General features: G+C 41.4%; 2 protein-coding genes across 8 annotated transcripts; both read left to right on the forward strand.

Moving 5' to 3' along the window:
• The first annotated feature begins 1,778 nt into the window (after positions 1–1,778).
• Positions 1,779–18,226, forward strand: aifm1 (apoptosis inducing factor mitochondrion associated 1). 7 transcript variants are annotated; one of them, XM_072446458.1, is made up of 24 exons: positions 1,779–2,036; positions 3,640–3,779; positions 3,871–3,967; positions 4,125–4,217; positions 4,838–4,891; positions 6,546–6,611; positions 8,097–8,159; positions 8,240–8,284; positions 8,870–8,926; positions 9,538–9,645; positions 9,809–9,868; positions 11,021–11,130; positions 11,209–11,339; positions 11,521–11,611; positions 11,696–11,780; positions 11,836–11,912; positions 12,222–12,330; positions 12,397–12,504; positions 12,583–12,671; positions 12,750–12,890; positions 13,036–13,178; positions 16,969–17,093; positions 17,566–17,753; positions 17,892–18,226. In XM_072446458.1, the coding sequence occupies exons 1-24, from the start codon at positions 1,949–1,951 to the stop codon at positions 17,961–17,963; spliced, it is 2,340 nt and encodes a 779-aa protein (XP_072302559.1). In that variant the 5' UTR covers positions 1,779–1,948; the 3' UTR covers positions 17,964–18,226. The 7 variants fall into 7 exon arrangements, with proteins under 7 accessions (XP_072302559.1, XP_072302560.1, XP_072302561.1 ...); XM_072446459.1 differs by lacking the exon at positions 4,838–4,891; XM_072446460.1 differs by lacking the exons at positions 4,838–4,891; positions 6,546–6,611.
• Positions 18,227–19,370: 1,144 nt separating this feature from the next.
• On the forward strand, positions 19,371–26,529 carry glra4b (glycine receptor, alpha 4b). The gene is made up of 10 exons (XM_072446485.1): positions 19,371–19,456; positions 20,001–20,131; positions 20,849–20,916; positions 21,656–21,879; positions 24,067–24,149; positions 24,585–24,722; positions 24,960–25,174; positions 25,498–25,656; positions 26,044–26,133; positions 26,228–26,529. Exons 1-10 carry the CDS (start codon positions 19,398–19,400, stop codon positions 26,489–26,491), a joined length of 1,431 nt encoding a protein of 476 aa, XP_072302586.1. The 5' UTR covers positions 19,371–19,397; the 3' UTR covers positions 26,492–26,529.
• Positions 26,530–27,372: the final 843 nt, after the last annotated feature.

Below are 27,372 nucleotides of genomic sequence, written 5' to 3' on the forward strand. Positions count from 1 at the left end.
TGCTCTAATTGAGTGTTTATTTTAAACAAATATTTTTCACATTCTGAGATTAGTCTTGTCTTTTCTGAAATGTCTCATTCGTGGTTTTGCTTGTTTTCAGCTCAATTCCTCTAAAAGGAAAACCAGTAGAAGCTTTATTCATAGATAACTGATAGCATCTGATTTGCCTTACATGCTTCTGCTGCCTGCAGTAAACAGCCATGTCTTATGAACAAATAATGCATTATATTAAGGCCAGGAAAAGTTCATGTTGAGTATTTTAATAGGTTAATGTTTTTATGGCCTCGGCCTAATCTCTAGGCCCAAGTTTAAAATATTAATAAAAGAAAGAAATGTCAGTTTACTGTTGTCTTTCTTAGGATTCCATAACCCAAGATAAGCAAGAATTCAAAACAAAAATATATTTATTGAGGATAAGACCAAATCTGAGATTAGTTCGTGAAGTGTATTACGTCTGCTGTAGTGAACTGACCTTATGCTATTGCTCTGCTTTTCCACTGGAGGGCACTATGTTTGACCTAGTTTTGTTTTTCTTTTCAGAAACCGACCGTAAAGTACCGGTTTCCTCAAAACTGCGGAGCTCAACTTCCTGTTCTATTCATCCCTTATGGGAATTAGCCACATCTCATTAAAATAAATCAATAATGAATCAACTCAAAGTGAGTGAGTTACAGATGGATAATCACAGGCAGCATGAGAGCTTAAGTACCATGTAAATACTTCCCCTGGGGACATCTATATGTTTATAAAAGTGGTTTTGTCTCTAAGCTAATGCCACCATACAATAAATGTAATGAAGAATGTTAAAATAATACTACACATTTATTTAACATGTTTACAAAAACAGTCAAATTTGCATTAATTTGTACTTTTGATCAAGTTTTATATTTAAGTGAATGCATATTAGCCTTTAGCTGTGAGACAAAAACACATACTTTATTAATCACGTAGGTTTCTTGACATATTTACATTGTACGTACAAGTCTTTAAAATATGTTGCCAGTGATTATCCACCTGTAACTCACTCCCCGCTTTGTGTTAATTCATTATTGATTAATTCTATTGAGATTGGGCTTATTCCCCATGAGGAATGAGTGGAGCTCCACGTTTAAAGGCAGATGGAACTCCTTCTTCTTCTTGTAGTTTTTTTTCTTGGAGGCTGGCAAACTGATTAAACGATAAATTCTGTTATATGAATTAAATCTGTCTATCTCAGAAAACTAACCAGTACTTTGAATCAAATCGGGCCTACATATTCACATAAATCATGACAGGTGCATTTTTGTGCATTTTTAGAGACGGCCTTATATAAAATAACAATCACAATAATAACAAATATGTAAAAAGATGAAAATGGTCTACAATAATAAGACTTGCATAGCACACACATGGATTTTGATAATATATCTAATTGGTCAAGCCTATTACGGTGACATTCAAACGTATTGTTGCTTCCACGTTATGCCTTCATGCAGCCGCTAGGGGGCGCGAGCGCATTTGCAGCGCATTCACGCTCCGGATCTGCTCAGAAGAGAAGAACAGATTTGACACCAAAGATCCTTTTAGGAGCGAGAAACTCACCCCGCTCCACTGACAGTAACACGATACACAGCCACATTATCACAAGTTGGCTGGAATAAATACTAGTACCACACCAAACCCTCAATAAAACGCATATGCAGTCAACAAAAACAACGGTTCATGTGTCGGACGTCGTCGTTTCAGCGCGGTGACATGAACCAATCTTCCCCTGTGCATGGTCTTTGGCATTACCCATGTCTCCCTTAAAGTATGACCTGCTCTGGCCTTGGCGTGCATCGTGAGGTCCTACAACAGCTCGAGCTCGGTGTGTGCTCTGGAGACACTTTCTGAAGGGGAGAGAGTCCGCTTTTCCGTCCGACAAACGCGCCACTTCCCCGGGCTCTGTTCCCGCTCCGGTCCAGGCACAATGCTGAAATGTAGGGCTCTCTGGAGGAAGCTGGCACCTCTCGCACGATCCGCATCCACAGCCTGCCGGCATAATGTAAAAACTACAGGTATGTGTCAAGTGTTTGCTGGCACGATTCCCGTCGCTCTTTGTTGCATAAGCTCTGTAAATGTGCAACACACACGCTCCGAAATGGGTCCAGTGCGTTTGAGCAAAATGCTGTGACCTCTACATTGGTTCCTTGGTTTCCTTAAGCTCACTGGGTATTTGTTAAAGCAATAGTGAAGTAATGGGTCGTTACATCCATTTTCTACCGCTTGTTCCCTTTCGGGGTCGCGGGTGACTGGAGCCTATCCCAGTGACTTCGGGCCTTAGGCGGGGTACATCCTGGACAGTGGCCAACTCGTCACAGGGCCAACACAGAGACATAGACGTTACAGACAGTTCACGCTCACATTCATTCACTAGGGCCAATTTAGAGTCACCAATCTTACCTAACACATGCATGTCTTTGGACGGTGGGAGGAAGCCGGAGAACCCGGAGAGAACCCACGGTAACACGGGGAGAACATGCAGACTCCACCCAGAGAGATCATGTGATGTTGGTCTGGTCCGGGAATCGAACCCATGATCTCCTTCTTGGGAGGCAAGAGCGCTAACCGCCTTTGCCACCGTGCACCCCTGGGTCGTTACATGTGTAGTTGAAATACATGAATGTTAGAGCTGTTTCAGGCTGTGTAAATGCAAGCTTTATGTTAAAGGCAGTTGGTATATACAATACAGTTGGTAAGGACATCACATGTGTGTGTTTGGTTTTATTTCAATATATTGCTCAAGTCATTCACTTTGTTATGGATCAACATTTTCGATGGATATCAATTAGGTTATTTGTAAACATTTTTTTAAAAGACTAAATCCGATGGTTAACACTCGTAACGTAGACATTTTATATAATTTCCAAGTATTTTGTATCATTATTATTCAAAACTATTATTATTCAAAACCTCTTCATAGTGGCATTTCAACGTAACTTTTGAAAAACAAAATTTGTATTTCTGAAAAGATGTCTTTGTGGTATTTATGAACCTTTCATTTACACCTGACACCTGACAGTCTGACTGTTTTGAATAATAAATCAAATAAATAAAGAGCAGTGGGTAGAGATGGGTGAAAACAAAGATTACGCATGTAATTGCTTCTATGAATCAGAAGAGAAGTCTGGTGTCTAATGCAGGACAATACAGGATGAGTCGAAATGTATGATAAATCAAACTAGACAAAATACATGCATGAAAAATTAATTTCACATAATATGTCCCCTTTTAATATGAATGTGGAAACATTAAATGGGTAAAATTTCATTAAAAATAATTACATTTTGAAATGTTTTTATCCAACAAGAATGAAGCTAGGCACAGTTGCCACTGTTGTCTTTAATTCACCAAACCTGGATAGAACATGACATAGAAAGGAAAAGAAAAAAATGTTCTTGTTTTTAGTTCAAAAGTCTGACATAAAAGTCCCATTCGCTCCAATGTAGGGTAAATGTGCAATTTTTTCACTTCATACATTTTTGTTGTCCTTGATATGTGGTTCAGTTATCCTCTTTCGTGTGGTTGCATTTGGTGTAGCCTGGATAAATTTCAAAGTGATATAAACTTAACAAAAAACAGCACAATGATTATGACATTAATGCTGTGCCTTTTTTGCAGCATTAAACAATGGGAGAAGACATGTTCTTGTACCTGCGACACGCATGTCCACCGGGCCAGCAGCAGGAGGCGGCGGCGGCAATCAAAACACTCTGTATGTGGTGCTGGTTGGAGCAACTTGTCTGGGAGGTGGTGTCTACGTGAGTCACCTCATCATTATACATTTTAAGCAGTAACGTGATCTACAGTTGATTGAGTCACGTTTATAAATGTGTTGTATTATGCCCCCAGGCATACATGACAGTAAGAGGAGACGGTAAAAGGTATGAAGAGCGTATTACAGAAATTGCATCCAGATCACAAAAAGACCCAGAGTCACTGCCTCCAGGTAACTATATCTGTATGTAGTAATACATGTAGTTATCCACTTTTTAAAATATATTATGTTACATTTAAAGAAACAAATGATGCACCAAAATATATACTGTGTATAATTTTTCCCAGTCTCTCTGCACGCTCTGAAACAAGTGATTTATTTTCTGTAGTTGTCCCAGAGCCAGAGGCAGAAGCTGCACCCACGAGTGACGAGTCCATTCCTGCTGCTGAACCTGAACCAAGTCCAACTGAGCCAGTCCCAGGTAGTCTACTGTAGTTAAAAAAATGAAAATAATAATGGTACATGTGCCTCTTGTGTAAACTGTCAGTGTGAGTGATAAAAATGAAGAATATGAACAAAACTATAAATAGAAGACTGACAAAGATAATATCTGTTTATTTACTGTCCATTCTGATTGAATTAGTAATGTTGACACGTGTTGGTCAAATGAGCGTAGTCAGTTTTTCAGTTTTCATTGTCTGATTTTAATCAAAGTCCATGACTGTTTATGCAAGAGGTACAATTTTATTGTAATGTTGAAGTGTCTTCTACTGTAAATAGGACTGTCAAAAGTATTGAAAATCAGATTATATTGATACTAAAAAGTTGAAAGTTTAAATTACTGCTTATGACACGTTTTCTTGCAAAAGGCAGCAGTGTTGAACTATTTTTAAGTTGCCCAATGTTGTCTTCAAGAGTAATGAGTTCAATATTTTGTTTAGGTTATTATTTGGATACCCTTACAAATGTACTGTTCTGTGATTGCCACACAAGTTTTCACCTGATATGTCACAGTGTTGTATTAAACCAGTGTGGACATATGCATGAAGGGATATGGTGCTCTAATCATGTGTTAACTCAGTGTGAACCCATTAACTGCAGAAACCCCTGTGACAGAAGCACCTGCAGAACCAGCAGCTCCTGTTATAGAGCAGGGTAAGAAAAATAATGATTTTTGAAAATGACAAAGTGTACAGAATCTATACATTCATCCAACTTTCCCACTCCTGATTTTGTTGTTGAGTATCTGCAATATTCTTCTCATCGCAGAGAGTTTTAAAGTGAATTTCACAAATTGATCCAAATATGCTTGGATGAAATAATAATAATAATATGTGTATTGTGAATAACTCTGTAACTGCATCAACTCAAGAGTAGAAATGTTGACAGTGACTGCTCTAACACGTCTGCACAGATACTGATCAGGTACAGCTCCTTAAAAGTGTAGTTATCAGCTGAAAATAACACATTTCTGTACTATACTTTGTGGGGGTTCTCAAAGAACGTATTTGCAATGCTTACCGGTGGCAAATATATTTAGAAAAAAGGATAATATACAGAATAGAGTGTTGTCAAATAAAAAAATCGTTTTAAAAGGCTTCAAAAAGAATATTCACATTTTGTGCGATGCTTTAACAGGCGTTCCCTGTCATGCTCAAAATGTATATTTAGTTTCTGCTGCGCTCTCACAGGTCTAAAAGGTCCTGCACAGGAACATGGCGTACATGGTGTAATAAATATACAATCACGTCTATCATTCAGGCATGTTTTTTGTTTTCTCACATTTCGCCAATAATTTTGCCAGCAGCTAATGCATAAATTGAAGTTAAATGTTCCAGTGAAAATATTGTCTCGACAGTGCTGGTTGTTCCAGAATAAAAGAAGAAATAAAAGAATAAAACTGCAATTTAGAAGTTTAAATGAATAATCCAAAGTTAAACATGATAAATAAGAGTAATTTATGTCTGGTGGTTTAGTTGCCCCATCGTGGGTGAACTTTGACTCGGTTTGAGAGCGCTGCAAAAGCAGTTATGGCTACTAAAACGAATGAGCATAGTTTACGGGGAGTTATCAGAATGACTTTTATTAATCCGAAAGGGGAAATTATTTTAGTTTCAGACATAACTGCTAATAAAATAAAACTACAATTTGTAAGCGCAGGATGCGTGAGGACACAGCAGAGGGTGCACAGTAAACACGCACATAGAACAATTTCCATATATTCATGCTCTCAGATAGAAATGTTTGCTCTATAATATTGGGGAAAATGTCATTTACAAAAAACAAATAATAATAATATTTTTTGTCTTCTATCCTAGAAATGGCCTTAACTATTCTGTACTGTATGTGTACAAAACACTTTAGCCACAAACACAACTGACTCCCTATTGCAGGGGTGGGCAAACTACGGCCCGCGGGCCACATCCGGCCTTTTCAATCCAGCCCGCCAAGCTTGTCCAAGTAATATTTTAAAAAAATATTATTATTATTTTTATTTTTTTTTTTTTACTTTTTTGCCCTCAGGCATCTGTCTGCACTTGTATCCTTAATAAATATGACGTTAAATTAATTAAATAATAGATTCAATAGCCTATATTTTACAGAAAAGTGATATTTTATTTGATATTTAAATTTGGGGATTTTATTTTTTTTTTTTCACACCAATGATCGCGGGCTGGCCCTCCGCTACTTGCCTGGATTCGAATATGGCCCTCGGAGGAAAATAATTGCCACCCCTGCCCTATTGTAATCCTCACTATAAACGTCTTTAATTAATATGAATAAAGTGGACATTTTACACTGATCACAGAGCCACCCGCTCCCTCTGAGTCAGAAGACTCACTCTCAGAGCCTCCTCTGGCTGCTCTGGAAAGTGGTAAGCACTGAACTGTGCATGATTCACTCCTTCACTTTGATCACATTTAAACAGTCAAATATGTGTTATTAGTTATTTGCCTGGTGATAGAATATTTCACGGTGTTACCAAAAATGGGCTCTTTTGGTTTGACTGATGCGGTTTATGGTGTTTTGGACACTTGCATGACATCCTTGGGTTTTATAGTAATGTAACCCTGAGATTAACATTGTAGTTTTACATCTAGAAGTCTTAGTCCTGTCTAACATTTGCATGATCTGCTGCACATGGAGGAGATGAATGTGGTTGACATTGAGGGACGGCCTCAGGAAATTTAAGCTCATAGAGAATACTGTACCTGCAATAAAACCATATGATTTTCGGGTTTATCAAAAATGGAGGTGTGCCAACATTCTAAACCAGAAAGTTGGTACACCTGAAAAGCGTTAATTTCTTTGCAAGAAAAAATCAAGACATGCCAAATTAAAACGTGTATATCTTTTTTATCTATATTTGTGCATACATACATACTGTTGAAGACACATGGTAACTTTACTCACATTTGTCTTATAATGATGCATTTATTGTGGGTACTTTCAGTACCATTGAAGTTATATAATTACACAGTCTTACATTTGGTTGATTCTATTGATTCTATTTGCTGTTTATGCTATAATGGTGAATATATCCACTAAACACTAAACGCCTTCAGCTTGTACAGCTCAGTGGTTTAGGTTTTGGACTCTGGTGTTTTATTTGCTTGTTTGTTTCATTCTTTTCTTTCACCCCTCTAATCTACACGTCTAGAAATAGATTATCATGAAGTTCTGGCAAAATGTGATTCTTATTTTGTGAAGACAATGCAGCCAATTTATTGGGAGCATGTTGCCACAGGCCTGAACTTTGCTTTGTCAGCTCAGAGCTCCATCGCTGGTCCACACACCGGCACCTGCACAAAGGTATTGTGCTGTGGTAAAGAAACAATCCACAGTAAATGCATTATTATAAGGCAAAAGTGAGAACTTCAGCTCTGTCCGGATTACCTTTTAAAATGTAGAATCAACTGGTCTTGCATTTATATTTCATTGGGAAATGGAAAATCTTATGTATCTTTTTATGGATTTTTATTTTTTTGGACAATTTTTTCCATTTTGTGTATTTCTTATCTATGGGCCTTATGTTTATCCTCTGTCTCCTTAATAAAGAATAATATTAATAGTAGTAATTATCATTCTTATTATTACTATTACTGCACAAAATCAATTGTATGCACAAACTTGGATTGAAATGTGCAATTTTTACTTCGGCGGTCATTACTCCATGTGACACCAGTGGGACATTCTCTAAATAAGTGGGACAAGGGCCTAATGGTGCTGTACAACCAAAAGAGGGATAGGTGGTCATCATAAGTGTGCATTAGGTGTGTTTATCAAACAAACGCACTCACACTAAGGACTTTACCCAATGAATCATAAATGCAATGTGGTGTGCGGATTTCCTTAACAGCAGAAGAATCAGTCACAGAGACTTCTCCAGAGGCAAATTCAGCTGCTGCTCCTGTAGTGGAGGGTAAGAAAGGAGATGTATGAATGTAATCACTGTTCCTAAATGACCTGTATGTTTATTACTTGTATTTGATGTGGGTGCAGAACCCCCAGTATCTTCTGAACCACAAGTGAACCTTGTGGAGAGCGGTGAGCTTTAAGCCTGGCTCCTGCATGGATCCTTTTTGGAGTTATGTAGTTAAATGCTTGTGTTCATACTAAATTCTGTACGAACTTTACTCTAATAAATTCATCCTAGATAGTCTCTTTTGTATTAACATCTACCCTCACGTTTCTATGGTTTAACAGCAGAGTCCACAGATGTGCTAACCATGTTGCACACACACCAAAAGGGTCTTTTGGTGATTTTTTTTTTAGAAAACGTGCATGCATCTTAAGTTATTTGCTGCTCATTCTATTTAATAACATTATATACTTTTTCTTTATGATTTTCCTAAAACTTCACCCGACCTTCAGCTGTCACAACTCTCTGTTCTGACCTAATTTCTCATTTATGCTCACGCTACATGTCACATTGACCTTTGCTACACTGGGGTCAAAACTTAACTAACTGTTCATTTTCTCAAAGTACTTACTATTCTATACATTTTATTGTTGACAGTTTTGCATGGTGGCACGTGTTCTGATATGCATCCTCCACATTTTTTGTGGTTTTACCATTTAAATATTAAATGTGGCATAGTAATAGTAATTTTGCACTGTGGATTTCCTCAGCTGCAGAACCTGCTGCAGACGCCTTTCCAGAAGAGGCGACTTCTGTAGTAGAGGAGGGTAAGAACAAGGGGGGAAATAATTGACTATTGTGAGTTTTTTTTTTTAATTACATCATTGTTTTTACATTGATGTGGCAGAATCAGCTCCCACTAAGCCACAAGCTGAAGTTTTAGAAGCTCTAGGTGTTGTCGAGAGTGATGGACAGTTGTGTGTAACAATCTGTTAAAGTCATAGTGCCATATTGTATGTTCAATTTAATCCTGTGTATATCTTTTTATTGATTGAGATAATAAACCTTGTCGCTCATTTGGACAACACCATGTTGTTTATATGTTTTTTCCAAGTAACCTCAAAGTTTAACAGTTTAACCTTTTGCATTTACCTTGATGCTTAGTCAACAGTGTTTGGACCCTGGTGCAAATGACTCTACTACATACTGTTTTCTTCATTCCCCTCATTGTCTTGTTCATTTCATTTATTTAGGTATCGATTCCAACCCAAATACACCATTACAGTTTGTTTCGTATTATTCCTTTATAGGCACATTTTGTCATGGACATGGGCAACTCTATCTTTTCTGCATGTCTCACTCATCTGTCAATCTGGACAAGTCTAATGGATCGTTCTAACCAGTGTGCATTGTTAATCCAGAGTGTGCTATGTTTCAGCTGCAGGAGAACCTGTGACAGAAGAACCTGTGACAGAAGAACCTGTGACAGAAGAACCTGTGACAGAAGCCCCTCCGCCTCTCGCTGCTGAACCTGAAACAGTCCAAGGTAAGAGCTTTAAAATGGCATGATGCGTAAAAGAGATTTGCTGTGGCCTTTAACAGAACAAGCCCGTGTTAATGTCACGGTTCGTTCTATTTAGAGTGAATACCTGGACTTAACATTGTACAAATGCATTTATTCTGAGTGGGTGCCCATTTTTCACTGACAGACGCTCCAGCTGAAGTGGAGAGCCCCCCAGAGGCTCAACCTGAAGCTGCACCAGAGACCGGTAACTATTACACATATTATAATATATCTGGGTTTGTTTTTTTATCTGCTACTTCTAATATAAATGTTCACAATCATTGAAACATGTAGATGGTTAAATTCGGACTTTTAATGTGAAGTTAATTCAATGTTCTTCACTATGTAACATAATTTTATATTAAAGGTGGTATGGACGATTTTTTTCAGCAATTTTTTTATCATATGTCCTCGTGGCGTGGATAAATCATTTGTCCTGCCACGTATCAATCATAAAACGCACCTATCGCTCATCTGCAGCCGCGTCAGGCTCGTCCCCACGTTTCTGCGTGTCTAAGCGCATGGATCTATCATAATATAGTTCCCTCAGTGTACGGGGCAAAATGAAGACGGAGAAAGACAGTTCGAGCTGACGCAGAAGTGGACAGAAATCTACGGGAGACGAGAGATGCGATGCGCTCCGTCGCGCTTATAAACAAACGCACTTCCGCCTGCGTTCTCAAATCGCCGAAAAATCGTCCATACCGCCTTTAAGTACATCTTTATTGAATTTGTATAGATTATGTGTGAGCGCAAAGTCAGGAACCGTATTTGATCTTTCAGTTTTAAAAAGAACTAAACACAACAGAACCAGTGCTACAACCTTCAATGTTTGTTGTGATGGATTATTGGGGGGGAAATGTATCTTAAAGGCGGTATGGACGATTTTTCGGCGATTTGAGAACGCAGGTGGAAGTGCGCATGCGCACTCCCCCGTGCGGACTGATACAACACACACGTGCGTTTGTTTATAAGCGCGACGGAGCGCATCGCATCTCTCGTCTCCCGTAGATTTCTGTCCACTTCTGCGTCAGCTCGAACTGTCTTTCTCCGTCTTCATTTTGCCCCGTACACTGAGGGAACTATATTATGATAGATCCATGCGCTTAGACACGCAGAAACGTGGGGACGAGCCTGACGCGGCTGCAGGTGAGCGATAGGTGGGTTTTATGATTGATACGTGGCAGGACAAATGATTTATCCACGCCACGAGGACATATGATAAAAAAAAATGCTGAAAAAAATCGACCATACCACCTTTAACCCTAATCCTTTTTTTTGTTCTTGGAATTCGCAATGTTGCCATATTTCATGTAAAATGTTCATCCATCATTTTGTATTTGAATCTCTTATGTAGAATCAGCCCTGCTCATGATCCCCTCACACGCTCCCTACCTTCTTATTGGTGGTGGCACCGCCTCTTTTGCCGCGGCCCGCTCAATTCGAGCCCGAGATCCAGGTGCCAAGGTAAGCTTCTTTTAGATGATGAACTTCTTCAGACTTAATACCAGTAAAACAATATAACATATAATGGATTTCTTGAAGGTACTGATTGTGACTAACGAGCCCAACCTCCCATACATGAGACCACCTCTGTCCAAGGAGCTGTGGTTTTCAGATGACCTCAGTGTAACCGAAACTTTGCGCTTCAAACAGTGGAATGGGAAAGAAAGAAGGTGATTTTGTCATGGGACTGTAGCTTGGTGGTTTGTAGTCAATTATAGCTGTTTCATTTCTTTATGTTGTGTGCACTTCTGGAATAAGAAGTTTTTGTTGTAAGAATGACTGTAGCATAGATATTTATGAAAAATCTGATTACATTGATGCATTTTTTAATTTGACCTCATTGTTTTGCAGCATCTACTTTCAGCCGTCTTCCTTTTATGTCAAACCTGAAGACCTGAGCGGTGCAGAAAACGGAGGAGTAGCTGTTCTTACTGGGAAAAGGGTACATCAATTAATGCATAAAATACAATAACTGCAGCATAATTTCTCAAAGCTCATTTATCCAGCTGAAACCTTTCCCCCCAAGGTTGTCCACATGGATGTGAGGGGAAACAAAGTCAAACTGGATGATGACACTGAAATCTCATATGACAAATGCTTGATTGCCACCGGTAAGTTGCCCTATGTTTCAATTTTTTTGCAGAATGTTATGTTTATTCTGTTTAGGTGGTGAACCAAGAAATCTTCAAGTCATTGAGAAGGCAGGAGATGAGGTTATGAAGAGAATAACTCTGTTCCGCAAGGTTGGTAAATGACCACTAGAGGGCAGTAGCGTTGTTACAGAAAACTGGCAATTCATGCAGTAGAATCAGAATCAGAAAAGGTTTAGTGCCATTGTCAATTAACAGAATTCACAAACATAGGAACTTGCTTTGGTGATTCGGTGCATACATGCAACAATGAACAATGATTAAACAACCTATGTAAAATTAAAAAAAAAACATTTAAATCTGCTATAGAATAAGCATAATACTATACATTTTAAAAATGATTTGACTTCATAATTTGTTGATTTGAATGGAAGTAATTATATTTCTATTCTTTGCGGACAGATTGAGGATTTTAAATCTTTGGACAACGTGTCCAGAAATGCCAACTCTATTACAATAATTGGTGGAGGCTTCTTGGGCAGTGAAATCGCTTGTGCGCTGGGCCGACGATGTGAGTAGGCTTTAATTAAGAATAATGAGTTAAAGACGCAAAATGATTTGTATGTATCTTATTTAGCGTTAGAGACTGGCCTTGAGGTCATCCAGATGTTCCCAGAGAAAGGCAACATGGGAAAAGTGCTGCCGGAGTATCTGAGCAACTGGACCACTGAAAAAGTCAAGAGAGGTTACTGTCTTATTACTGCTGGTGTTCTTATGACCCATTTTCAAGTATGCGCTTTGTGATTGTGACCTATATTTTCAGAGGGTGTGAAGATTGTCCCCGAGGCTTTGGTTAAGTCTGTGGCCTTCAAAGATGATAAATTAGAAATCCTATTGAAGGATGGCCGTCAGGTTTGCCCACACTAATGTCTTCTAATTAATTTAATTCAGAGAAACGTGTTATTCATTGATTTGGACACACTGTTGCAGGTAAAAACTGATCACATAGTTGCAGCTGTTGGACTAGAGCCCAATGTTGACCTTGCAAAGTCAGCAGGTCTGGAGGTGGACTCTGACTTCGGAGGCTTCAGGGTCAATGCAGAGCTACAGGCCAGATCAAATATTTGGGTGGTAAGTTACATGAACATGACCTGTGTCCATAAATATAAAGATAACAACTACAAAGTTCACTTATTAACATTTTAGAAAATTTGTTTTGCGACAGTGTCTTTGAAAAGTGCATCATCTTTAAGTGTATATTATTCTTTCTGTTGAGGCTGGAGACGCTGCGTGCTTCTATGACATTCGACTGGGCCGCCGGCGTGTGGAGCACCATGACCATGCAGTTGTGAGTGGGCGACTGGCTGGAGAGAACATGACGGGAGCGAACAAACCCTACTGGCATCAGTCCATGTTCTGGTTAGTACAGAAGATGCTCCTCCAAAGCAGTAGAGCCGTAAAAGTGCACTGTAGCATGCAAACATGCAAAACATTTAAACCGTTAACAATTGATGCCTGTTGTGACCTCCTAACTGTTATGTATAAAACTTTTAAGCGCTTTCACAAGGCCATTGCTGGAGAATATGACTCTGCAGCACAGGTTGCTTTAGTTCAGAGTCGGCTGCATTTTTATGCCAATTATAACTGTATTTAACAGCTGTTGAAACGCAACACCTCCCTGACATCATGGATGCTAAACAAAACATTAGGCTCCAGACTATTTCAACCTCTTGCTGATATCTTGGTACTTTCCCCTTGGCCTACTTTTTATTAAATTAAGATAGAAACCGACACCTTAACGTGGTGGAGGGGTTTGAGTGCCCGAATGATCCCGGGAGCTATGTTGTCGGGGGCTTCATGCCCCTGGTAGGGTCTCCCAAGGCAAACAGGTCCTAGGTGACGGGTCAGACAAAGATCGGTTCAGAAGCCTCTTATGACGACGACACGAACAAGGCCGTTTACGTCGCCCGGATCGGCGTCACCGGGGCCCCATCCTGGAGCCAGGCCTGGGATGGGTGCTCCATGGCGAGCGCCTGGTGGCCGGGTCTTACCCCACGGGGCCCGGCCGGGCACAGCCCGAAAGAGCGACGTGGGGCCGCCCTCCCGTGGGCCCACCACCCGCAGGAGGATCCATAAGGGGCCGGTGCAGAGAGATCTGGGCGGCAGTCGACGGCAGGGGCCTCGGCGACCAGATCTCCAGACACAGAGACTAACTCTGGGGACATGGAATGTCACCTCGCTGGGGGGGAAAGAGCCTGAGCTTGTGCGGGAGGTTGAGCGATATCGACTAGATATAGTCGGCCTCACCTCCACGCACAGTTTGGGCTCTGGAACCCATCTCCTCGAGAGGGGCTGGACGCTCCACTTCTCTGGTGTTGCCCGCGGGGAGAGGCGGCGGGCTGGTGTGGGCTTGCTGATAGCCCCTCAGCTCAGCCGCCACGTGTTGGAGTTTACCCCGGTGAACGAGAGGGTCGCGTCCCTCCGCCTTCGGGTGGGGGACAGGTCTCTCACTGTTGTGGCGGCCTACGGGCCGAACAGCAGTGCAGAGTACCCGGCCTTCTTGGAGTCCTTGGGAGGGGTACTGGACAGTGCACCGACCGGGGACTCCGTTGTTCTACTGGGGGACTTCAACGCCCACGTGGGCAATGACAGTGACACCTGGAGAGGGGTGATCGGGAAGAACGGCTTCCCCGATCTGAACCCGAGCGGTGTTCAGTTATTGGACTTCTGTGCTAGCCACGGATTGTCCATAACGAACACCATGTTCAAGCACAAGGGTGTCCATCAGTGCACATGGCACCAGGACACCCTAGGCCGGAGGTCAATGATCGACTTTGTTGTCGTGTCATCAGACCTCCGGCCGCGTGTCTTGGACACTCGGGTGAAGAGAGGGGCAGAGTTGTCAACCGATCACCACCTGGTGGTGAGTTGGATCCGCTGGCAGAGGAGGAAGCCGGACAGACTTGGCAGACCCAAGCGCATTGTGAGGGTCTGTTGGGAACGTCTAGTGGAGCCCTCTGTCAGTAGGGTATTCAACTCGCACCTCCGGGAGAGCTTCTCCCATGTCCCGGGGGAGGTTGGGGACATTGAGTCCGAGTGGACCATGTTCTCCGCCTCCATTGTTGATGCGGCTGCTCGGAGCTGTGGTCGCAAGGTCTCCGGTGCCTGTCGTGGCGGCAACCCCCGAACCCGGTGGTGGACACCGGAAGTAAGGAATGCCGTCAGACTGAAGAAGGAGGCCTATCAGGCCACTCTGGCTTGTAGGTCTCCGGAGGTCATCGACGGGTATCGGCAGGCCAAGCGAGCCGCGGCTCGTGCTGTCGCAGAGGCAAAAACCCGGGCCTGGGAGGAGTTCGGGGAGGCCATGGAGGAGGACTATCGGTCGGCACCAAAGAAATTCTGGCAAACCGTCCGGCGCCTCAGGAGGGGGAAGCAGTGTCTCACCAACACCGTTTACGGTGCGGGTGGAGGCCTGCTGACCTCAACTGGGGATGTCGTCGGACGGTGGAAGGAATACTTTGAGGATCTCCTTAATCCCTCAGTCACGTCTTCCGAAGAGGAAGTGGAGACCGGGGACTCGGTGGCTGGCTCATCCATCACCCAAGCTGAAGTCACTGAGGTTGTTCGCAAACTCCTCGGTGGCAGGGCTCCGGGGGTGGATGAGATCCGCCCTGAGTACCTAAAGTATCTGGATGTTGTAGGACTGTCTTGGTTGACACGTCTCTGCAACATCGCGTGGCGGTCAGGGACCGTGCCTCTGGACTGGCAGACCGGGGTGGTGGTCCCTCTGTTCAAGAAGGGGGACCGGAGGGTGTGTTCCAACTACAGTGGGATCACACTCCTCAGCCTCCCGGGTAAGGTCTATTCCAAGGTACTGGAGAGGAGAATCCGACCGATAGTCGAACCTCGGATTCAGGAGGAGCAGAGTGGTTTTCGTCCCGGTCGTGGAACACTGGACCAGCTCTATACCCTCCATCGGGTGCTCGAGGGTTCATGGGAGTTTGCCCAACCAGTCCATATGTGTTTTGTGGATCTGGAGAAGGCTTTCGACCGTGTCCCTCGGGGTGTCCTTTGGGGGGTGCTCCGGGAGTACGGGGTCCGGGGCCCTTTGCTCAGGGCTGTCCGGTCCCTGTATGACCGGAGCAGGAGCTGTGTTCGCATTGCCGGCAGTAAGTCAGACCTGTTCCCAGTGCATGTTGGACTCCGCCAGGGCTGCCCTTTGTCACCGGTTCTGTTCATAATTTTTATGGACAGAATTTCTAGGCGCAGTCAGGGGTCGGAGGGTGTCCGGTTTGGGGACCACAGGATCTCATCTCTGCTGTTTGCAGACGATGTTGTCCTGATGGCTCCATCAAACCCGGACCTGCAACATGCACTGGGACGGTTTGCAGCCGAGTGTGAAGCGGCTGGGATGAGAATCAGCACCTCCAAATCCGAGGCCATGGTTCTCGACCGGAAAAAGGTGGCTTGCCCTCTCCAGGTGGGTGGGGTGTCCTTGCCCCAAGTGGAGGAGTTCAAGTATCTCGGGGTCTTGTTCACGAGTGAGGGAAGGATGGAGCGTGAGATCGACAGGCGGATCGGTGCAGCGGCTGCAGTGATGCAGTCGCTGCATCGGACCGTTGTGGTAAAGAGGGAGCTGAGCCGAAAGGCAAAGCTCTCTATTTACCGGTCGGTCTACGTTCCTACCCTCACCTATGGTCATGAGCTTTGGGTAGTGACCGAAAGAACAAGATCGCGGATACAAGCGGTCGAAATGAGTTTCCTCCGCCGTGTGGCTGGGCGCTCCCTTAGAGATAAGGTGAGGAGCTCGGCCACACGGGGGGAGCTCGGAGTAGAGCCGCTGCTCCTCCACGTCGAGAGGAGCCAGCTGAGGTGGCTCGGGCATCTGTTTCGGATGCCTCCTGGGCGCCTCCCTCGGGAGGTGTTTCAGGCATGTCCCACCGGGAAGAGGCCCCGGGGAAGACCCAGGACACGCTGGAGAGACTATGTCTCTCGGCTGGCCTGGGAACGCCTCGGGATCCCCCCGGAGGAGTTAGAGGAAGTGTCTGGGGAGAAGGAAGTCTGGGAGTCCCTGCTCAGACTGCTGCCCCCGCGACCCGGCCCCGGATAAAGCGGCAGAAGATGGATGGATGGATGGATGGATTATTATATATGAGTATTACTTCTAGTACATGCACAATGGTGTCATTTGGATGCATGTGTGTTACAGGAGTGACCTAGGCCCAGATGTGGGCTATGAAGCCATTGGGATTGTTGACAGCAGTTTGCCAACAGTGGGAATATTTGCCAAAGCGACCTCAAAGGACACACCTAAAGCAGCTACAGAGCAGTCGGGTAGGATTGTATTTTCTCATTTATTTGTTTTTCCTAAAAGGTTGTGTTCAGGTGATGTGGCGACAGTCCAGAAGGCCTGTAGTGGAATATTTAGCTGAAGCAGGATAGAAACTGTCAAACTGTCCGATTGTAAACTCGTTGACCTAGTTTATGGTTTATTACTTTGTAATTACTGAGCCAAGCCGCATGAAACAAAAACTGCCACACATTTCAACAAATTCTCTGTTGGCACAAATAAACAAAAGTAAAATAACTTTTTCACAATAGCCTGAGAAAGTGGGGACATTATTCAACTCCAAAGACATGATTGTTGTCAGTTGAAAGGACTTTAGAACTTTAATATTGCAATACAAGAACAGTAAATCTTCCCAAGTTACACAGGCCCCTGCTCACCACCTGAGATTATATCACATTCTAGAACATGAACATTCTATTGGGACGAGAGTGTAACATTTTGTCAAATGTTCTTCAGGAACTGGGATCCGCTCTGAAAGTGAAACCGAGGCCACAGCCACCAGTGCAGTGGCCTCATCCACACCAGCTCCTGTTGTGGAGCACAAAGACGAATACGGCAAAGGAGTCATCTTCTACCTGAGGGACAAAGTGGTGGTGGGGATTATTCTGTGGAATGTCTTCAATCGAATGCCTATTGCCCGAAAGGTATTTCATTCATCCTTTATTTACAGGGACATCCTCCTCAGAAATAATGTCTCATTTTCCAGAGAAACAGTGTGTTTTACCACTTGTTGTTCAGAATCCTTTATAATGAAGCTAATGGTGTTTCATCTGGTTTTGCAGATAATTAAAGATGGAGAAGAGCATGTAGATCTCAACGAAGTCGCCAAACTATTCAACATTCATGAGGATTAAGTTAAGCACTTCTTGTAAAGGCAAATCAGCAACATGAGAAACATTGTAAATTATTTCATTTAATTATTTCGCTAAAATATTTTCATATTTCAGTTTGGTGCACCTCAGTAAGTTTTGTCAATCTCACCGTATCCGCCTCAGGTTTTACTTTTCATCATAGTGATTGTTTCTCCTTTTCTGAATGAATTTATTCAGCACGGATTCTTTTCTGTGTGTCAAGCAGCTTGTCATGTACAATTATTTCAATAAAGTGTATTTTTAAATTCAAGTGTGCCGCTTAATCATTCAAATTTACATATTTTCATAATTGGAAATGATTTTATTCTGCATTGTCAATTAATCAAAACATGTTGTCCAGGGTGTTCACAACTAAACGGCATTAACTTGGCCTACTTCTGCTCTACAGAGAATAAGCTCAAGCGAGCAGAAACCTTATCCTACTGTGAGCCTCTTATTAGTGTTGTGTTCCTAGTTTGTATAGTCACACATTACTGATGTTATTTGACAGTGGTTTCTCAAGTGTACAGCCAAACACGTGCCGCCATAGCCTCCCTCCTTTGTGTGTTACATTAATATTACATGAGTAAATGGCTGCACTGCCACCTCCCTCTGCCAACTTCTGCATGGAAGAATAAACAGGCTTTCTCCTTTTCTATCACAATTTATCTGGCAGTCAGGGGATGAAATAATTAGACCAGAAAAACTGGACAACAATGAACAAAATAAGGATGAGGATATTAAATGTTCCATTTCTTGCATCCAATAATGCTTTTTCAAAATGGAAAATTGCATTAAAATTGGTTTACAATTCATTAACCGTCATGAAAATGTGTTCATAAGAAGGATGTGGTTAATAAAGCTTGACTTTATTGATGGGATGTATATGTTACATATATAATAATATTCATATTATTTTTCCTTAAATGTTAAGTGTAAATTTGTGCAAGATAAATGATGTACAGGCATATACTGACAAATACTAAGTGATATATATTATGAATCGTTAATTTCTTAAATGTTCACCATGGTTCTTCAAGAGGAAGAGTGGGTCACACTTTGCAATAACGACACTGTCTCTTTAAATAGTCCTCCAGTCATTTGTGAAGCATTCATGACCATTATTATAAGGTCATGAAAACTAGAGGACAGTCGTCACACAAACACAACCCAGAAATATGAACAGAAAAAACTTGTGTGTGGATATTGAATAATACATGAGCCGTGACAGCAGCAGCAGCAGCAGCAGCAGCAGCAGCAGCAGCAGCAGCAGCAGCAGCAGCAGCAGCAGCAGCAGCAGCAGCAGCAGCAGCAGCAGCAGCAGCAGCAGAGCATATTCCTGACGTTCACCTGCAAAGAGTCAGAGGGAGTCAGAGGGTGTCAGAGGGAGTCAAAGTTTCTGTACTTGGCTTTACTGCTGTTTTTGACCATTTAAGAATGCTTTTGGACAATATCTACTTCATCTGGGCTTCATTAGTCTTTATTTTTCACCAAAGGTAAGCGCAGCATTTCTTTTTTTCCTCTCCATTCAAAGGTGATTATTGTGTGAGCTTACATTTTATTTTCCAGAAACTATTTTTATTTTGGTCAGTTTATGAAGTAAGGGAAGACATTATTTTGATATAAAATACAATTTTAAATTCAATATATAGGTGTAGTTAATTTTCATATTTGTTTTAAATGTGTTCTTAATCAAAATAATAAATATGAATTGGAATTAATAGTAAAAGATGCACTTTGATCAAAAACAAAACTTTTAGAAAATGTTATATCAATAGTGCACTTCACCATCACATGCTCTTTAGTGTTGTCATTTTATGTAGTAAAAAAAATCCTGAATAATTATTTTGTCCCTGCTGTTATTGAATTGTTGCTCTTGTCCTTAATGTTGCACATTTCCCACTGAAGACAACGTTTATTCTTTTCTAATACTTGTGTTAATGTAGAAATAGTGTAGCTTGCCTTATGAAAGAAAATACATGTCATTATCCATGCCGTCCCCAGATATCCTCTTACTATGTGTGTCTAATATTGTGGCAGGTTAGTGACTTGTAAAGACATGACGTTCCCCAGCACCAAAGCTCCCAGACCACACTCTCCCTCAGACTTTCTGGACAAACTGATGGGCCGTACATCTGGATATGACGCCCGCATCCGCCCCAACTTTAAAGGTACTTTCTCCTGTGGAAACCAGTGTGAGCTTCATATTTGCACAACTCTTTACACAGAACAAATCACTCGCAGATGGCATCAGAGTGTGACGGGCCGGGAGGCAGTGGGGTTTTCACACATGGCATCCTCCTGCTTTCTTTTCATGCCATTTGTCATTACTGCTCTTACTGACCCACATCCTTAGGTTTTAACGTTGACTTCCTTCACAAGTGTTTTTTGTCAAAGTATTCGTCATTAGTTACCCCACAGGCCTTTTTGTGCTCCATCTCATAGTGAGGGAAGACATATTCTTTCTGACACACTTCACCCTCATTCTCGGGGGTCGCGTTTTATCCATTTTTCATACTTGCTCCACATCCCTGTCAAGTGCACACTGGGTAAATCCCCGGCTGATTATCTATAAATACACTAATGTAACTAAAGTATAATCAATAAATTATTGCCTCCCACTGAAATATTTAACGTTATGATGGTCGACTGATGGACCGTGCTAAAAAGGAACGACAAAGACATGTTACGTCTACAAAAATACCACAATGCAACATTGTGTGCAAGTGTGTTACGTTTGTAAGTGTTGCCTCTTCTCATTCCTAGCCCTATTTTACATTCAAATGTTCTTTTAGACGCATTATGTGCAGTGATTTGCTCTAAATCTGGGACTAACTCAAAAAGCACATTGGCTTGTGACTTTTTAAATGCATATGTTGTTTTGGCAGGACCTCCTGTTAATGTCACCTGTAACATCTTCATAAACAGCTTTGGATCCATCACAGAAACTACTATGGTAAGAATGCAATATAATGTTCTTGTCAGAAAAAGAAGGACCTAAGTTTAACTGCAATGTCTGATTTTAATTTATCCAAAAAGTAGTGTACTCTTCATCATTCATCTCATCTATCTACAGAAAGCCTGTCTGACAGTCCTCCCTATGTATTTATGTGTCAAGGCCATTTGGAGCAACTTGGCTGATGTGTGTCCTCACAGTATGATGTTACAACTGTAAACACAGTCTTGCACATTAGCTATTGTCACTTATAATTTAGTAGTAATCTCGTTTGAATACAAAAATATAGTGTTATACTTAGTGCTGACAATCTAGACACCTTTTAGAGAAATACTTAAAAAGAGTAGACCATTTACAAAAGTCTTAAGTAGCGGTGGCTGTTAATGGTTAAGTAGAAATATTCTTTTACCCATTGTTACTCTGTTCACTCATTCAATCTTCACAATATCTTGAAATGTTACAACAGAGTTACTTTTACAGTTTGTGTATTACGTATGTATATTCTAATTATTTATTGACATACCTGCAGTTCCAATCCTATCCACTTTATGGTTTCTATGGATTTTTGTTAAGTTTTATAGAAGACCAGTAGTGCTAAAATTTGATGCAGTGATTCAGTATGTTATATTTTATGTTCATAAATAATGATATGTGATATGCAATTGAATGCCTGACTTAGCCTAGTTTTTATAAAATAATAATAATTTTGTTTTTTCATTCTTTTTCTGTTGTTCACCAGGATTACCGACTTAATGTATTTTTACGGCAGCAGTGGAATGACCCTCGACTGGCCTACAAGGAATACCCAGACGACTCTCTGGACTTGGACCCTTCTATGTTAGACTCCATCTGGAAACCGGATCTGTTCTTTGCCAATGAGAAGGGGGCAAACTTCCATGAGGTTACCACGGACAACAAACTGCTGCGGATCTTTAGCAATGGGAACGTCCTCTACAGCATCAGGTACTGAAGTCTAAAAAAGTTTAAAACAAAAAGGTATTGTATTTCGAGAGGGACCTGATGGACGTGTGCTCATCTGTCCCGACAACGGCCTTAACCTCAAGGCACCAGAGCTCACGGAGGACTGAGCAGCTGAATCATATTCAGACCCTCATAGTCACCATCTCGTGACCCAGTTATATACATGTGCAAAACTGTACAGGATGTGTTCAATGGATTGGAAACTACAAACCCGTTTCCCATGACAAAAGGACAAAGTAATATAAATGAAAGACCAGTAATGTAAAACTAAAAATCAAAATATTAGTTGATCAATACAAACTAACTAATATTGGCATTTGGCAAAGGGCTAACAGCACGTGTCCACCACCGTGAAGGTTGGTGCTTTGACCAGACCAGTGCATACTGTAATTACTTCCTGTCCTTCACCTGCCTTGCCTCCAATGTCAATTAATGTGTGCGTAAGTGTGTGTGTGTGTGTGTGTGTGTGCATGTAGATGTGTGCGTGCAGGTGCGTGTGTAGGTGCATGTAGATGTGTCTGTGTGTGTGTGCATGTATGTATGTGTGCGTGTATGTGTGTTTATGTATGTATGTGTGTGTGTATGTATGTGTATGTGTGCGTGTATGTGTGTGAATGTATGTATGTGTGTGTGTGCATGTATGTGTATGTGTGCGTGCGTGCGTGTTTGTGTGTATGTATGTGTGCATGTATGTGCATGCATGTGTGCGTGTATGTATGTGTGCATGTCTGTGTATGTGTATGTATGTGTGTGTCTGTGTGTGTCTGTGCGTAGGAGTGTAAGAGCCAATGCGGGACATTTGATGGAAATAAGCCCTTGGCAGCGGTCTTGTTGCGTGCTTATAGAATGTGTCCCATGTCTGTTCATTTACATGCACTTTCCCAACCAAACCAAACAAATCATTTAAAATCCAGCCAAGCAAAAGTCACTTAGACTGTGTATTTATATTGTGTTGGTTCCGAGCTCAAATAAATTGAGTTCAAATTGGTAAGAAACCTAACTACGTTTTAGAAATGTGTCATGTCTTGTGAGTCTGTGGATTACCATAGTAACCTATGGCCAGCCACTGAGAGCAGCATAATGAACAACAGTAATCAATTTGTCCGGGTCAGTCGTCTGGTCGAGTAAGCAATGGTTTGTTAAGGCTTTTGACATATTTTCTACCCACAAAATGTGATCTGGGTTACAGATTACATGGGTTTAATAAAAGATGTTGACTAGAGGTAAATAGCCTGGGTGGTGCCCATAATCACAGTTATTGGCACATTTAAATCAGAAATCACATTATAGTTTGACAGACAATATCTCCTTTTTCTTACATGGCCCTTCGCTTTGTTTATTTTTTCGATTGAGTTCACTCGCAAGGGCATTGTCCTGTTCCTACTGCCTAATGAGTTAAAAGTTGTATTATTTCTGCAGGATAAAGCATAATCAGGTCAGTAGTGTGGTGCCAAGGCAAGGATTTAGTGTAGCGTAATGCTGATGAGTTATAATTAGAATTGTTTTAAAGCCATATTTCCCTTTCAGTTTAACCAATCCATTGTGATTCTGATGCTTGATGAATGCAGTGACCTCTAACCTCAGGGCATTAATACACAACATGGTTTTCTCGGTTCAAAGAACAAGGTCATATGGATGCGTAAAAGTTTACTAACCGTCACTACTCAGCCGTGATGCCTCAATGTCCTCACCAGAATAAAGGCAAATGTGGCATACGCAGTGATACGCCTTATGAGTCAGCACAGAAAGTCTGTCAGCTGTGAAACTACATGCTTTGTTTTCTTTTGAAGACAAACAAGATTTTTATAGACAATGATGCATCGTCTATTAAAAAAAATGCTGTGGTCCCGGACTACGCATCATCTGTCATCACTGGTTTGCTTTGTGTATTGTACTAAAGTATTACAGGAAAATCCTAGGACAGGTGCCGCAAAGGTTGTATCTGGTTGACATGACCTTAAATGTTGGCTCCGAGTGCTAAAAGGTTTGAGTGACATTACGTGTGATTGCGGCCTCTGTGGGGTTTAGAGGTCCGGCCTCTCTACCTGGACGTCCAGCACTGGGAGGAGAATGCGTGAGAATGTCAGCTTCCATTTTACACATCACTGCAGCTGCTTCTCCCCAGACATCTGCAACATGACAATAAACTCTACGTCTTTGTGTTTTTAGATTAACTCTCATCCTCTCCTGTCCCATGGATCTCAAGAACTTCCCCATGGACAGTCAGACATGCACAATGCAACTGGAAAGCTGTAAGCATAAACATAAACTGACTGACAACAAAAAAGAACAGTATGTGTATGTGTATGTGCGTGATGTATGTACTGCTGTATCTACTTAATTCAACAATGTTTTATGGATTTAGCAGCTTTGCTGGACAGATCCCCTTACTTACATAAAGCCACTAATAGAACACAACATTAAATACAATCATTTTGATGCACTGGTCACTGTCAAAGTAGTGTACATTTTTGATGCCCGAAGTTATTAAGTTTTGAAACTACTACAGTGTTATTTCTTATGGCAGAACAGATATATTTGATTAATTATGATGGTTGTATAATTATGCTGTAATATTGATTACTTAAGCTATATAAAAGCAGTTTAACAGCGGTTTTGCTGTAATCAATCCTTCTGAAATTCTTCTAAGGAATAAACTTTGATTTAAATTTTCTTTCTTTGTCCAGTTGGCTACACAATGAATGACTTAATCTTTGAATGGCTGGATGTTGGGGCCGTACAGGTCGCTGATGATCTGCAGTTGCCACAGTTTGTGCTTAAGGAGGAAAAGGGCCTGGGTTACTGCACCAAGAACTATAACACAGGTACTGAACACATGCTTTGTTTAGTTTAGAGTATTTATTCGAGCAATGTTAGTTCAAAGAACTGTGACCAATACATTACAATATGAATACAATACAGTGGTGCTCGTTGTTGTACAAGGAACTTGTAGCGTCCTAACCCTCATGCACATAGTCACCTGTTGTGTGGTTAACACACTTCACAAAGGTTAGGTTAGAATTGCTTTGTACAATATAATGTAACACTGCTGTTGCATCTAGGTAAGTTTACATGCATAGAAGTGAACTTTTACCTGGAGCGGCAGATGGGCTACTACCTCATCCAGATGTACATCCCCAGCCTGCTGACAGTCATTCTGTCCTGGGTTTCCTTCTGGATCAACATGGACGCAGCCCCAGCTCGAGTCGGACTGGGCATCACTACAGTGCTGACTATGACCACCCAGAGCTCGGGCTCCAGGGCTTCACTGCCAAAGGTTACGCACTGTTTTATCTGGACTTTACACGAGGAATTGTGTGTACTTTCTCCCACACATTTACCACTCGCTCTAGAATTAAAGACAAGAGATCACTTAGGCAGTAAACAGTTTACACCAAATATACAGTACAGAAGTGGTATTTGGCATCCATTTATTTATTTTAAATTAAGTACATTTCATTAGAAAATGTAGATACGTTTTGATAAGAGTATCAACTGAATACTGCATTGCATTTGTTAATGGTTTTTGAACCATTTGATCTGTTGTTACCAAAGATACCTATAGTTACCATTTATAATGTAGTTTGTCTTGTCGCTCAGGTTTCTTATGTGAAGGCCATAGATATCTGGATGGCAGTATGTCTACTATTTGTATTTGCTGCACTGCTGGAATATGCCGCTGTTAACTTCGTTTCACGGCAACACAAGGAGTTCTTCAGACTGAAGAAGAAGCTGAAGGAGCAGCAGCGGCAGAGATCTGTGAGTGCAACCCACACCCACTTTGCCCCTGGGGCAGCTGTCATTGGCTGTTCCCTGCACCCGGCTCTACATGAGCTGCACATCTCTGCTGCATGTTATGCCGTAGCCAACAAGCATGCGCTTAAATGACCTGTAATTAATTCAAGCATCACCTTGTTCCTCACTTGGATGAGTTTTCCTAATGTCTTGATCTTTCTTGCACACATTTTCATATTTATACCATACACACGCAAAAAAAATGCAGTCTATTTGCTTATAATTATTATTATACTTTTGACAGATTGATGTATTTGTTATATTCTATTTGTACTGATCAGAATAAGATTGTACGATGCAACAATTGTTAAGTTTATTGAAGGTTATCAAAACCCGGTCTTTCTCTTGTAGGGAAGTGACAGTAAGGCAAAAGGAAACAACCTCTCAGGCAACAATACTCCACATGGAAACCCCTCTCAGCAGTGCAGCGTCTGTGCCAGGGTAAGTGGGGCTCACTAACTGACTGATCAGTCAATGGAGATTTACAAAACTGTAAATTAAACTGAGAAGACTAATATGTTTTATTTGTATTTAGGAAGAGGAACAACAAGGCTTACTCTACCAAAGCTACAGACTTGCACTGTCGACAGGTCCAGCTGAAATGGATGCAACACCTGTCTTTGCCGATTTACCTCCTGGATTAGGTTTCTATGACATCCGCAAACGCTTCGTGGAGCGGGCTAAACGAATTGATACGATCTCCCGAGCACTTTTCCCCATGAGCTTTCTAATGTTTAATGTTCTCTACTGGCTGACTTACAAAGTACTACGTCATCAAGACATTCAAAACCTTTTGTGACACCTGAAGACAATGAATTCCTCTGTAATAAAAGATTCACTTCAGAAGACTTTGAAGACGCACCTCTTCAGTTGGCTGCCAACCGCCATCCAAGTAACACAACAACAACAACAACAACAACATTCAGAAGATAATAAAGTCAGAAGAGAGAATAAAGTCTAATGAATAAAGAAGATGGCAGTAAATGCACCTTTGTAGTTGGCAGGCAGCAGCCATTAAAAGCAACAACTTAATTCAGAATCTGTGGACACCATGATGCGTACAATCTATACACAATAACTACATGTCAGCACCAAGGGAGTTACAAGACATGAAGAAGTCCATTGCTTTATTTGAATTTTTAATACTTTCGAGAAAATGCACTTTCTGAAAACACGGACGCTCTATACATTATGTCAGTTTATCTCAGTCAACTCGATATGCTAAAAGGCTGAGGTTATTTATAGGTTTGAACCACATTTTACTGTGTTTTTAATCTTCTACAGTATGACTAATTAATTGGTCGCAATTATGTGGGGGTTTGTTGCAATTATTATTAGAAAACCTGAAAAATATATTAGGCCTTTTATATTTTATTGTATGTATGTATGTATGTATGTATGTATGTATATTGCACATATTCTTTGGTCAAATTATCATATTAATTTACAATAAATTGCATGTAAAGATTTATCTTCGTCAAATTCTCCACTGCTGATTGACAAAGCCCAACCATAAAAGAGTTGTTGAACTTTAAATGGTATTGTTTGCTGATTGAGTTTATTGCGTTTGTTTATTAGTTCTTCGGTGTGAGCGACATTAAAATAGAGATTTGAAAACTTAATCAAAATGCCTCCCGTCATGCACCACAAGGGGGCGCTGTAAGCCTTCTTGGGGGTTGG

Source organism: Eucyclogobius newberryi, unplaced genomic scaffold (assembly GCF_026437365.1).
Source record: "Eucyclogobius newberryi isolate DKJ021-1_F unplaced genomic scaffold, fEucNew1.0.hap1 SCAF_15, whole genome shotgun sequence".
NCBI lineage: Eukaryota > Metazoa > Chordata > Actinopteri > Gobiiformes > Gobiidae > Eucyclogobius > Eucyclogobius newberryi.

Coding starts and splice junctions, on each gene's coding strand:
- aifm1 (XM_072446458.1), top strand. CDS start 1,949: ATGCTGAAATGTAGGGCTCTCTGGAGGAAGCTGGCACCTCTCGCACGA. Junction 11,131..11,208: donor CCCGAGATCCAGGTGCCAAG/GTAAGCTTCTTT, acceptor GATTTCTTGAAG/GTACTGATTGTGACTAACGA. Junction 12,891..13,035: donor CCAGATCAAATATTTGGGTG/GTAAGTTACATG, acceptor CTTTCTGTTGAG/GCTGGAGACGCTGCGTGCTT.
- glra4b (XM_072446485.1), top strand. CDS start 19,398: ATGCTTTTGGACAATATCTACTTCATCTGGGCTTCATTAGTCTTTATT. Junction 20,132..20,848: donor CATCCGCCCCAACTTTAAAG/GTACTTTCTCCT, acceptor TTGTTTTGGCAG/GACCTCCTGTTAATGTCACC. Junction 25,657..26,043: donor AGCAGCAGCGGCAGAGATCT/GTGAGTGCAACC, acceptor TTTCTCTTGTAG/GGAAGTGACAGTAAGGCAAA.